The sequence below is a fragment of the Rutidosis leptorrhynchoides genome, unplaced genomic scaffold (assembly GCF_046630445.1).
Source record: "Rutidosis leptorrhynchoides isolate AG116_Rl617_1_P2 unplaced genomic scaffold, CSIRO_AGI_Rlap_v1 contig403, whole genome shotgun sequence".
NCBI classification, from domain to species: domain Eukaryota; kingdom Viridiplantae; phylum Streptophyta; class Magnoliopsida; order Asterales; family Asteraceae; genus Rutidosis; species Rutidosis leptorrhynchoides.
The window spans coordinates 1-10,894 of record NW_027266636.1 but is presented as its reverse complement, the minus strand read 5'-3'; the positions used below and the strand labels follow the sequence as shown (position 1 = coordinate 10,894).

At 35.0% G+C, this 10,894-nt stretch overlaps 3 protein-coding genes across 3 annotated transcripts; 1 reads left to right on the top strand and 2 right to left on the bottom strand.

Moving 5' to 3' along the window:
* The first annotated feature begins 546 nt into the window (after positions 1-546).
* LOC139883454 (protein SAR DEFICIENT 1-like) lies at positions 547-3,127 on the top strand. The gene is made up of 7 exons (XM_071867630.1): positions 547-647; positions 744-819; positions 971-1,514; positions 2,122-2,282; positions 2,395-2,580; positions 2,810-2,906; positions 3,039-3,127. The coding sequence occupies exons 1-7, from the start codon at positions 547-549 to the stop codon at positions 3,125-3,127; spliced, it is 1,254 nt and encodes a 417-aa protein (XP_071723731.1).
* Positions 3,128-4,100: 973 nt separating this feature from the next.
* Positions 4,101-7,835, bottom strand: LOC139883453 (LEAF RUST 10 DISEASE-RESISTANCE LOCUS RECEPTOR-LIKE PROTEIN KINASE-like 1.2). The gene is made up of 3 exons (XM_071867629.1): positions 7,298-7,835; positions 5,112-5,411; positions 4,101-5,026 (listed from the first exon to the last, which is right to left on the bottom strand). Exons 1-3 carry the CDS (start codon positions 7,833-7,835, stop codon positions 4,101-4,103), a joined length of 1,764 nt encoding a protein of 587 aa, XP_071723730.1.
* A 1,094-nt stretch (positions 7,836-8,929) lies between these two features.
* On the bottom strand, positions 8,930-10,887 carry LOC139883452 (LEAF RUST 10 DISEASE-RESISTANCE LOCUS RECEPTOR-LIKE PROTEIN KINASE-like 2.4; the record flags this gene model as incomplete). Its single annotated transcript, XM_071867628.1, has 4 exons — positions 8,930-10,059; positions 10,145-10,183; positions 10,324-10,511; positions 10,703-10,887. Coding segments are annotated over 4 exons (1,542 nt in total), but the record flags the coding sequence as incomplete, so codon positions are not given.
* Positions 10,888-10,894: the final 7 nt, after the last annotated feature.

Genomic DNA, 10,894 nt, shown 5'->3' with positions numbered 1-10,894 from the left:
GACTCATCTATAAATAAATTAATAATATTCTTTATTATCAAAAATACATACATATATATATATACTCATGATACATAATTAATGAAAGTTTGGGATCTCTAGTGCGGGTTTAATTAATTTATTTTTTACATAAATACAAGATAAAAATATTAATGAAAATATACATATAAAGTTAATATTGTAGAATTAACTTATTTGAATTAATTATTACGATCAACAAAAAATGATAAAAGTGCAAAAGAGAAGATATATATTGGTAGGATCGTATATATTGACTTAGGAATCTTGACGTCAAAGTCTTTACATCACGATTCACGTCACTTCACTACCCTTTCTTAAATTGATTGAAGATGTTACCTCCCCATTTCCTACTATCATTCAACGAACCTTCTACTTTTAGTATATTATTATAATTTTGTCTACTTTTGCTCTTTTGTTCAGCCTTTATAACCATTTCACATAAAAATTTTTAACCCTAACCAATTCTCTCTCTCTCTCTCACTTAATTTCTATTAATTCAAGAGATTTATATCTAGAGCTACAAAAATGGCGGCTAAGAGGTTTTCTCAGGAATCAAGCAGTTCTGATGATCAGGAAGATAACCGGCTGAACGAAAGAAGAATCAGAACTCGGCCTTCATTAGCATCGTATGGGATTTGATTAATCTTATTATTAATTATTCTTAATGATATTTATTTATACATGTAATATTTAATTTATAAATTATAAATTTTCTTACACAGCGTAATTGGAGAGGTTGTCATGATAAATTCGTTGCAAAACTTGTCCTCAACCATCGAGCCATTATTTCGAAGAGTGGTACGTCAACTTGAGTTATATATATATATATGATAACTTATACTATACTAATTAAGTAATTAAATTATATTCTGGTACAATTGTAAGTACTGATATAAAAAAAAAAAGTACTTATTGATTAATTTAATTTATTTGGAAATTCATTGTATAGGTCAATGAAGAAATGGAACGAATTCTGGCTAACAATATGAACCGTCTTAACCGGTCACCTTTGCGAATCCAAGCAATTGATCGACCATCAAGCCTAAAATTGATGTTCACTAAAACCCTATCCCTCCCTATTTTCACCGGATCAAAAATTGTCGACATCGATAACTCTCAACCCCAAATTATTATCGTCGATACAAGGGGTGAAGCCCCACATACATCACTTCCTCATCCGTTAAAGGTGGAAATCGTCGTCCTAGACGGTGATTTTCCAGCCGGAAATAGAGATAGCTGGACTAGCGAAGAGTTTGACAATAACATTGTGAAGGAGAGGACAGGAAAACGACCACTACTCGCTGGAGAGTTAAGTGTGATGATCAGAAATGGATTTGCTTTGATTGGAGAAATTGAATTCACCGATAATTCGAGCTGGATTCGAAGCAGGAAGTTTAGGATTGGTGTAAAAGTGGCGACGGGAAGTTATCAAGGTGTTCGGATTTGTGAAGCTATGACCGAAGCTTTTGTTGTCAAAGATCACCGAGGAGAATGTAAGTTCCCTGAAATTATTTTTACTCCTTATTTCATGTCATCAATTTTTATCGAAAATTTATTTATGTTCGGAGTCTGGAGCTGTCTCTCCTAACAAAATATGATGAATTAATGTTATATATAAAACACCCTAGTATTTATAAATACAACTTACAATTTATTTACACGTTTGTTTGCTATACAAAATTAAAGTGTCGTTTCTTTGATGTGTGGTTACAGTTGGATTTCTTCAAATAATTTAGCTGTCCATTTCAATTGACTTTGGTCAGCATATTTTGGGACCAAAATTGACATCTCATTAATCATAAAAACTTAATTTCACACTTTGTCTTTCTCTTGTTCCATTCAGAAACTTTCACTGTTACGGTCAACGACATATACATACATGCATGTTAATTGGTTGTTTTTATTTAGAGCAAAGAAAGATGATATAAGGTTTTTTAGATAACTATAGAATATTCATGAATATATATTTGTCATTTATTAACATTGAAAATGGTATTTTTATTTCATTTAAACACAAAACAAAACTTCCTGATTAGGATTGTTAATTTTTACTCCTAATTAATGCGGTTGGCCTTAATTTATTGTATGAATTAATATTAGTGTACAAGAAGCACCACCCACCATCACTTGGAGATGAAGTATGGCGTCTAGAGAAGATTGGAAAAGATGGAGCTTTCCACAAGAAGTTACAATCTGTAGGGATAGAAACAGTTCAAGACTTCTTGAAATTGTCCACTCTTGACACTTCCAGGCTTAGGACGGTACGTACGAATCGGAATTGCGACTTTTGTTTTGAACCGAATCGAACCAAATAAATGTTATTTTCGTACTACTTATATAATAATTATTTTTGTGTCAATAATTTTTCAACAGATTCTAGGTCCTGGGATGTCTGATAAAATGTGGGGGGTAACCATGAAACATGCAAGGACATGTATTTTGGGTAACCGACAATATATTTTACGAGGACCTAATTGCACAATTGTGTTAAACCCTATTTGTCAAGTTGTTCATGCCGAGATTGACCACCATCTTCATCAAGGACATGATCTTAACAGGGTAAGCACAAAATACGCCTCGGTGTACTCTCTCCATCTTTAAATAGATGTTGTTGTAATTTTTTAGGTTCAATCGATATATCTAAACATAATATATCGATTTTTAATGAACCTAAAAAATAAAACGACATCTGAAGAAAGATGTAGTAGTTATTTTCGAATATTCATACAAATTCAAATTTTATGGTAAAATTAATATCTGTGGGATACATATATATGAAAATTTGCAGATTTATATTGACAATTTGGTCAAACAAGCATATGAAAATTGGTCTTCATTGGAGGAGATTGAAGGACCTTTCATTGATAGTGGCCTCCTAACCTCAGGTAATTAATTATTATGAACAATTTTCTAAAAATATTTTCCAATCAAATATTCATAAAATAATATGTTTATGATGTGTTTAGTAAGAAAATTGACTAATGAATTAATAATTACTATTCTGAAAACATTTGTAGGTGAAGAAGAAGTGGATCAATATCCTAATCAACAAACAATAATGGGTTACCTACCAAGTACTTCACATACGGGGTGTGATGATTGGTAAATAGATTTTCTTGGGGGGACCTAAATATATACTTTAAAGAAGGTGGAGGGACCCAGTTTAATTAATCCTTAGTTTAGGGGTGGGATACTATGTTTTTGGCAGTTTTGGTGTTTGGAATTTGTATTATATTTTGCTTCATACAAGCAATTTTTCCCACCAATTGCCTTGTTTTTTTTTATCAGACATTTATTTTCTAAGAAGAATGGCATGTAATCTTTACGACCAGTAACAATACAAGACGGAAGATGGTTCCTTTTCTTTATCGGATTAAAATGGCCGAATCTAATTAATCTCCGGTCACAACCTCAAATCCCTATTGGGTCGAATTACAATAGAGGAAGAGAATGGAAGAGTATTTAGTAATGGATACAAGCATCCTAGGCATCTGCGATGAAAAGAATAGAAAAGACTCAAAGTCTACTATGGGAAAATGCAAAATAAAGGTCGTCGCAATAACTTCATCTTCTCTTGTTTGACCAAAGCTAGATTTCAGCCGGAGAGACTATAGTTTAAAGCCGACTAGCATAAATTCTTATTGACCGCTTTGTACCAGCACACGCCCGCATACATGATAACAAAGAGTAAATCCTCCCATCTTGAATTAGCCTTCCCTTGAACACAATCAGGTTTCTTTCTCTCCGCAAAGCTCAACCAACAACTGCAAACAACACAAGCATGATCGATATCAATTTAATTTTTGAACCTTAATAGTTAATTCGCATTTACCCAAAGTAAACAAATAAAAATATTCATTCTGTTACTCAAAAAGTTTGGAACTTTCTTAACGTCGAAACTCCAATTCATAATTTAAATAAATTGAACTGATGATTTTCGATTGTGAAAAGGATGATAGTTCCAAATTCCTCCAAGGCTTTTTCCTATCATCATTTTCCTATCATGTAGAAAAAAATATGTACATCACTTTCTTTCCGTACAAAGATCGTATTGTTTGTTCTATGTCATCGGAAAATCCTTAACTGCTAACATTTGGGGTCGTAGCTGTACTAGTCCATTCTGCCGTCACGGAAACTGGCGAAAGAACGAGCTGCTGATCCTTGTTCAAGAACATGACGTCATCTTTTCCTGGAATATCAATCTTCCCGGAATTTGACAACTCGTGATTCTTAATTCTCTCTAGAGTCTCTAAAACCTCTGACATTGATGGCCTCATATCCTTTTCATTCTGCAAACACTGGAATGCACATTCTGCTATATCAGTTATCATTCTCCTAATCTCAGGATCAGACTCAAATCCTAGAGACGCGTCCACGAGTTTGTGCAACTCACGATTTTGGATCCTATTAATAGCCATGGCCGACAGGTTAATCTCATGACGATGCCTGGCGATATCGACAGCCGGCAAGGACGAAATCAACTCGATCAGGACCACGCCGAAGCTAAAAACGTCGCTCTTATCCGTTAATTGGTAGCATTGGTGATACTCAGGATCGACATAGCCAGGAGTCCCCTGCGGCATTGTTGAGACATGTGTGACGTTTGTCGGAAAAAGGCGTGAGAGCCCAAAATCGGCTACTTTCACGGTGAAACTTTTGTCGAGGAGGATGTTATTGGATTTGATATCGCGATGGACGATATCGATAGAATGGAGATATGTCAGAGCTCTAGAGGTTTCGATAGCAATTTTGAGGCGTGTATGCCAAGGAAGAGATCCAGGCTTGTTGGTGCTGTGAAGATGATCGGCTAATGTTCCGTTAGGAATGTATTCGTAGACGAGTAATAGTTCTCGGCTGTGTCGAGAAGTGCAGCCATAAAGCGTGACGAGGTTTTGGTGGTGTAAGCGAGCTAGAAGTTTAACTTCATTCATGAATTGCTCTACTCTCTTGTAGTTGCTTTCGAATAACCGCTTAACTGCCACTGCCCGACCATCTTCAAGTTCCCCTATCAACACAAACACAAACACAAATTAATACTAATCTTTATCAATCGGAGAGATCTAACTAAACTGGTATTTTATCGGCCTTACCATAGTAAACAGTGCCGAAGCCTCCATCACCGAGTTCTCGATTATTGGAGAAATAATTGGTGGCCTTTTCAAGTTCTTCAAAGGAGAAGACTTGAACTCCAAGACCAAATGAGGTATCTCCCTTGTTGACGCCAATTTTTGAAGAAGGATCGCAAGAAAAGGTTCGAGAGAGTAACAAGGATCTAGTCTTTACGCTCTTCTTGCGACGCAGATATAACCAGAATCCTAGGGAAGTCACCAATGCGCCAGTGAAACCTGCAGCTATACCTATTGCTACCCTCCTTCCGAGGCTGTTATCGCCTGCAACAGTCAGATTAGGAAATTTAAACACTAATGGAACATTCTAAGAATTCAAACAACAGAGGAAAACAGAGCACATTAGCATTTTCTAATTGTCATTTGAGCTTCTCGCGCTCATAACACTGTAATGTTAGGAAATTGTGAATCGGTCGATGTTTAGGAATTTTCCTAGAAACTGGACTGGCTGCTGTTCCAGGAAATCCTTGTTTAGAAACCAATGTGAATGGTGTTGCAGTAGTTTGAAATTCATCCACTTTAACTCTACATTTTTGTCCCAGAATTTTAAAATGCAGTTCTAGGAAAATAAAATCAACTTCTAGGAAATGAGAAACAAATTTCTAGATAAATAATTCTAGCAAAGGTCATCAAGGTATCCTTTCTCTTTCCAGAAATCATTTTAAATTAAATTGAACCAAACAAATTGTCCGAAAAATAGATATCATTTGGTTCACAACCCATTTAACATATTTTCCTAACAGCTCACTACCTTGAAGCTACATGGATGAGATGTAAGGTACATGAGTTTTACTAGTGGTCTCAAAACTTATAGAGAAACTATTTATCGAGATATGACTAGTTTTTTTGTGTAGTTTAAAATCGTTGATCTTTTTATATTTACTCTGATGACAGAATCTATAATAAAATAATCTTAAAAATCGCAAAGTCTCAAAGTTGTAGCCATTGACATGTCATAGTCTTAGGAAGTAGTTGGTTCACTATATATACTATTCAAAAGCAGAAAATATTCAGGAAAATTGCTAGGCTGCTTCTCTGAACTGACATGTCTAATTTTTTGAAAGAAAATATCTTCTAATATACAGAGAGGATTTTTCGATTTATTCCAATTACAAATTTAATTACAAATTTTATTGTCAAATCAATATCGGACACGTGGCGTTTTATTAACGAATAATAATTTGACATATATATTTTAAGAATTTTGAGTTTAATTAGGAAGCAAGTTATAACTTTAAATCAATGATATTTTTTTTTCTATTCTAATTAAGAAAGCAAAATACAATAAAAATATAATGATTTATAATAAAATTCTACCAGTTAATTTTTCCTGATAAAATAAATATAATAATTTTAATCCTAATCAATTTTCTAACTATTATTTAAAAAATTATTCATAATAAAATTCATATATATATAGATATATTTTTCTATTCCTAATTAAAGCGGTGACATCTTCTTTTTCTTTTCTATTCAAACGAAATATTTTTTTCTAATTAAATTATAATAAATTTTATTTTATTTTTAATTTTTTTCATTAAAAGAAAAATTTTAAGAGAAGAAATTGACTAGTGAATTTTAAAAGAAAAATTGACTACGGATTTGGTTTTATTAGGATTGGTGGTCAAAGAAGTGCTACTTGAGCATGTAGTACTAAAATTAAGAATAATAATTTAAAAAATAAAAAGTTGTAACCATGAGGTCCATGTATGGGATAATCATGATTAAATTAAGTTTAAGCCTAATGTAGTTAGATCAGATGATTGATTGGTCAACGATCTGTAGCAAGTCAACTAGGTAGATAAGTTCACAGATTGTCATTGACAAAACAGTCCTCAAGTTTTATTAATATTTATATTTGGTCCTTAAATTTAAAAATTTGGCATTTCAGTATCTATTTTTTCTCTAAAGAAAACTAATCTAGCTTTGGACAATTTCGATTCCAGAAAAAGAAAAGAAAAGTAAACGTAGGTTCCAAAAATTTCAGGAACGAATCAGCTGATTCAAAAATCAAAACTTTCTATTCTGTTACTGAATCCTAGGATAAACAATCAATTGAATTTTGCAAAATATTGAAGAAACGTACCAAAATCGATCCTCCTACCATTCTAAATATGAATTTAACTATAGTCGGGAAAGAATTTGCGTACCACTAGTGCTGCCAGTTCCAGTGGAGTTAGCCGATGGTCCGCATCTGAACTCGTTGTCGTCGAAAATGCACAATTGACCAGATTCTTGGCAAAACTCGCATCTCGTTCCGATGCTACTGTACTCGACGTTAAACCCTCCATTCAAAGCCATTTGAACACTTAATATTGGCTCACTAGAAATATTTAGTATAGGAACTTTGACACTCTTCTCATTACATTTGTCGAACCAGGAATGCCCTCTAAAACTGTCCACGAGTGAGTCGGTTAAAAAGTAATTTTTACTATAAACCCCATCACCATTTACCGAGCAATTGAACTTGAAAGACGCGACAGAGAATAGTCCCGATAAATCGGAGCAGTCGTAGAACAAAGTGAGATTCTTGTTGGCTTTGTCGACGAAACCGAATAGCGAATAATCAAGATTTGTAAATCCATATCCATTGTGATTGCAAAGATTTCCCCAGAGATCATTTCTAGCAATTCTCATCATATAATGTTTCGGATTGATATACAGCACGCGAAATCGCAATCCTTCCATGTCGATGTAAGTAATATTTTCTTCTCCTACACAGGTGAGGTTGAAACCTGGATGTCCACAAAATTCGTGTTGACTATTTCCTCGAAAAGGATATCCGACCGTGATTTCTCCACAAATATAAGGTTTCCGACACTCTTCATAGTCTTTGGCGATGGATTCGTGGAGTAAGCTTAGGATGAAGAAGATTGTTGACAGAGAGATACAGAGTTTCATTGCTGACAAAACATGTGAGAGAGAAAGAGATTGTTAGGAAGAAATTATTAATAATGGTGATGATAGAAGAAAATTGTGGGAGACTAATAAATATTCAATGAATTTGAAAGAGACAGTACAACTTACTTTCGTTTAGTGTCTTAATTTTGACTAAGAAAGGTTGGCAAATGCCAGATGATGTATATCTATATAAAATAAAAAATAACAATTGGAGATGGATGTTGTTGACTAGGTAATTTTTAATTCAATTTAAGCTTCATTATTACTTTTTTGGATAAAATTAAAAAAAAAAAAGAATAATTCCCTTGCACAAACATTTTCTACTCCTTGCCCCATTCTGTTTTTCACAAAATACATTCTGCTCCTTCAAAAAACATTATCTTTTTCCTAGATGACAGTCAATGGTAGGTCGCAATCGCAAACCACGGTGATCTCTAATTCAGGTTAGAATATAATTTTTCTTTTATAAATTACTAATACAAACTATCCATCCTAAGTCCCCTCCCCGTGAAGTCGAACCCATGACTTCACGATGGAGGAAATGCATCACCATTAGGTCATGCACCGGTTGGAAATTCGGGTTAGGATATGATTTTATTAGTATTGGGTGTTTGATCAGGTCATGTAAATATTACTAACAACATTCTGTCAACTCAAAAACCATGGATATGCATTTCTGTATATTCCCTAGTATGTATCAGTACATGTTACATTTGTTGGACAAGTAATACAAATTTAACTTCAAAAAAAAAAAAAAGTTATACAAATTCATGACTTCTGTAACATAAATTTATTGTTGGTATGTTCTTATTTATGTACATAGGAATTGTTCTGCTTCACGCGTTAACCTAGCGACCAATCAAGCTTGAGACAAAATGGAGTCATGAACTTGATGTCAATGGAGTAGAAGAAGAATCCGACATTGAACTCGGAATAGATGAAATCGAAGGAGAAGATTCTCGGAAAGGCTTCGGTGGGACCTCCAGGGCTCCTAAATTCCCTTCCAACATGTCAGTCACCTTACTCATAGATGGCCTATCTGATGGAATTGTCTGCACGCACCATAAACCTACCATAATAATTTTCTTGGCAATCTCGATTTCATTGGTTGTCATACCACCACTCAATTGAAATTCTACGTCTCCCTGAAGATGCGTATAAAGCCACTGGGGAAAAAATATTTCACTGCTATGATCGGCTCCTATGTCAAAGTTTTTTCTTCCTCCGACCATCTCTAATAGCATCATTCCATAACTATAAACATCGGATTTGTGCGGAACACCTCCGAAATGACGGTTAAACACTTCCGGCGCGATATAGCCAATGGTTCCTCTAGCCTCTAGCATCGATATAGTGCTGCTCTCTTTGGTCGTGCATAGTTTTGCCAACCCGAAATCCGAAATTTTTGGGCAAAAGTCGACGTCTAGAAGAATGTTATGAGGTTTGATGTCAAAATGTAAAATCCTAGTATTGCAGCCGCGGTGCAAGTACTCGAGTCCTCTAGCTATGCCAGTCGCAATTTGGAAAAGTTTTTCCCAACCCAAGTGGTGAGTTTCGCAGTATATGAATTTTTCTAGGGATCCATTTGGCATGAACTCGTAAATCAGTGCATGCCTTTGTCCTTGTAAACAAAATCCTAGAAGAGTGATAACATTCACATGGGAAGTTCTACTAATGCTCGCAACCTCGTTGATAAACTCTTCTCCATTCCCTTTGGCCTCATTCAATATCTTTACGGCTACAAGACGATCGTCATGAAACTTTCCTTTGCACACGGAACCATAACCTCCTTGACCAAGTTTTTCCTTGAACGAATTGGTCATTTTCTTGACTTCTGAATAGCTGAATCTTTTCGGAGCTAGGAACCCGTGCTGGCGCAAAACAGCCTCAGCTTTTCGACCTGATTCTGTTTCTTTCCAAAAAAACAACAATGTCCCTAATGAAACCAGCCTTGTAATACAAAAATAAGCCGCACAACTGATTAAAATGCCACCCAAGCCAACACCCAAACCTGCATAATTCAATATATTTTTTAGGGGGGCAAAAAAAGGAAAACGAAAAACGAACTTTCATAATACTTTTGATGAAAATATTACCTATTGCAAGGTTTCTTGTCCGTTTTGAAGACGAAAAGTCTGCATGAGAAATCGGATGATTAAATGACAACTAAGCTTCAATCAGACATAATCCATGTGGCATATAACCCTGTACTTTTAACTAGTGGAATTGAAGACATAACTAAAAAAGAGTCATGGATGGGAAGAAATTCACATACCAAATCCATCCAAAGGAACGCAGCGAAACATTCCTTCATAAATGCAAACCATACCAGAATGTTTACAGTCACGGCACATCTGCCCAATTGCACTAAATTCGATATCAAACCCCTCATTCAAAGATTCCTGGAGATTCCCTTTAGAGATCAGCAAGTTCATACTGGTGTCAAGAATAGGAACTCTGAGGCTATCCGCGCAACAAGCATCAAACCAGTCAATTTGTCGATAACTTTTGAGAAGTGAGTCATTTAAGTAGTGATTTCGACTGTTCTGACCATTTTCGGAGCGTTAAAAGCGTTTAGAGTTAGATTCTGGAAACTAGAGCAGTTGTAGAACAAAGTAAGGTTCTGGTCCGCGGAATCAACATAACCGAAAAACCTATCGTCCAAAGTGGTATTCCCATATCCGTTATTGGAGCATGGAGATTTCCATAGATCGATTCGTGCGATTCTCATTGTATAAGCTGTTTGATTGATTTCCATGACTCGATATTTCGATCCTAGGATTTCTATGACAGAGTAGTTGTTTTCTTGGCAGGTGAGTTTGAATCCCAAGTTGCCACAATTCTCT

What these genes read in the sequence shown, in the direction of transcription:
- LOC139883454 (XM_071867630.1), top strand. Translation starts at nt 547, where the DNA reads ATGGCGGCTAAGAGGTTTTCTCAGGAATCAAGCAGTTCTGATGATCAG. An exon ending in CAAAGATCACCGAGGAGAAT is followed by an intron (nt 1,515 to 2,121) that starts GTAAGTTCCCTG and finishes AATTAATATTAG; the next exon opens with TGTACAAGAAGCACCACCCA. An exon ending in AAGGACATGATCTTAACAGG is followed by an intron (nt 2,581 to 2,809) that starts GTAAGCACAAAA and finishes GAAAATTTGCAG; the next exon opens with ATTTATATTGACAATTTGGT.
- LOC139883453 (XM_071867629.1), bottom strand. Translation starts at nt 7,835, where the DNA reads ATGGAAGGATTGCGATTTCGCGTGCTGTATATCAATCCGAAACATTAT. An exon ending in TGGAACTGGCAGCACTAGTG is followed by an intron (nt 5,412 to 7,297) that starts GTACGCAAATTC and finishes TGACTGTTGCAG; the next exon opens with GCGATAACAGCCTCGGAAGG. An exon ending in CTTCGGCACTGTTTACTATG is followed by an intron (nt 5,027 to 5,111) that starts GTAAGGCCGATA and finishes TTGTGTTGATAG; the next exon opens with GGGAACTTGAAGATGGTCGG.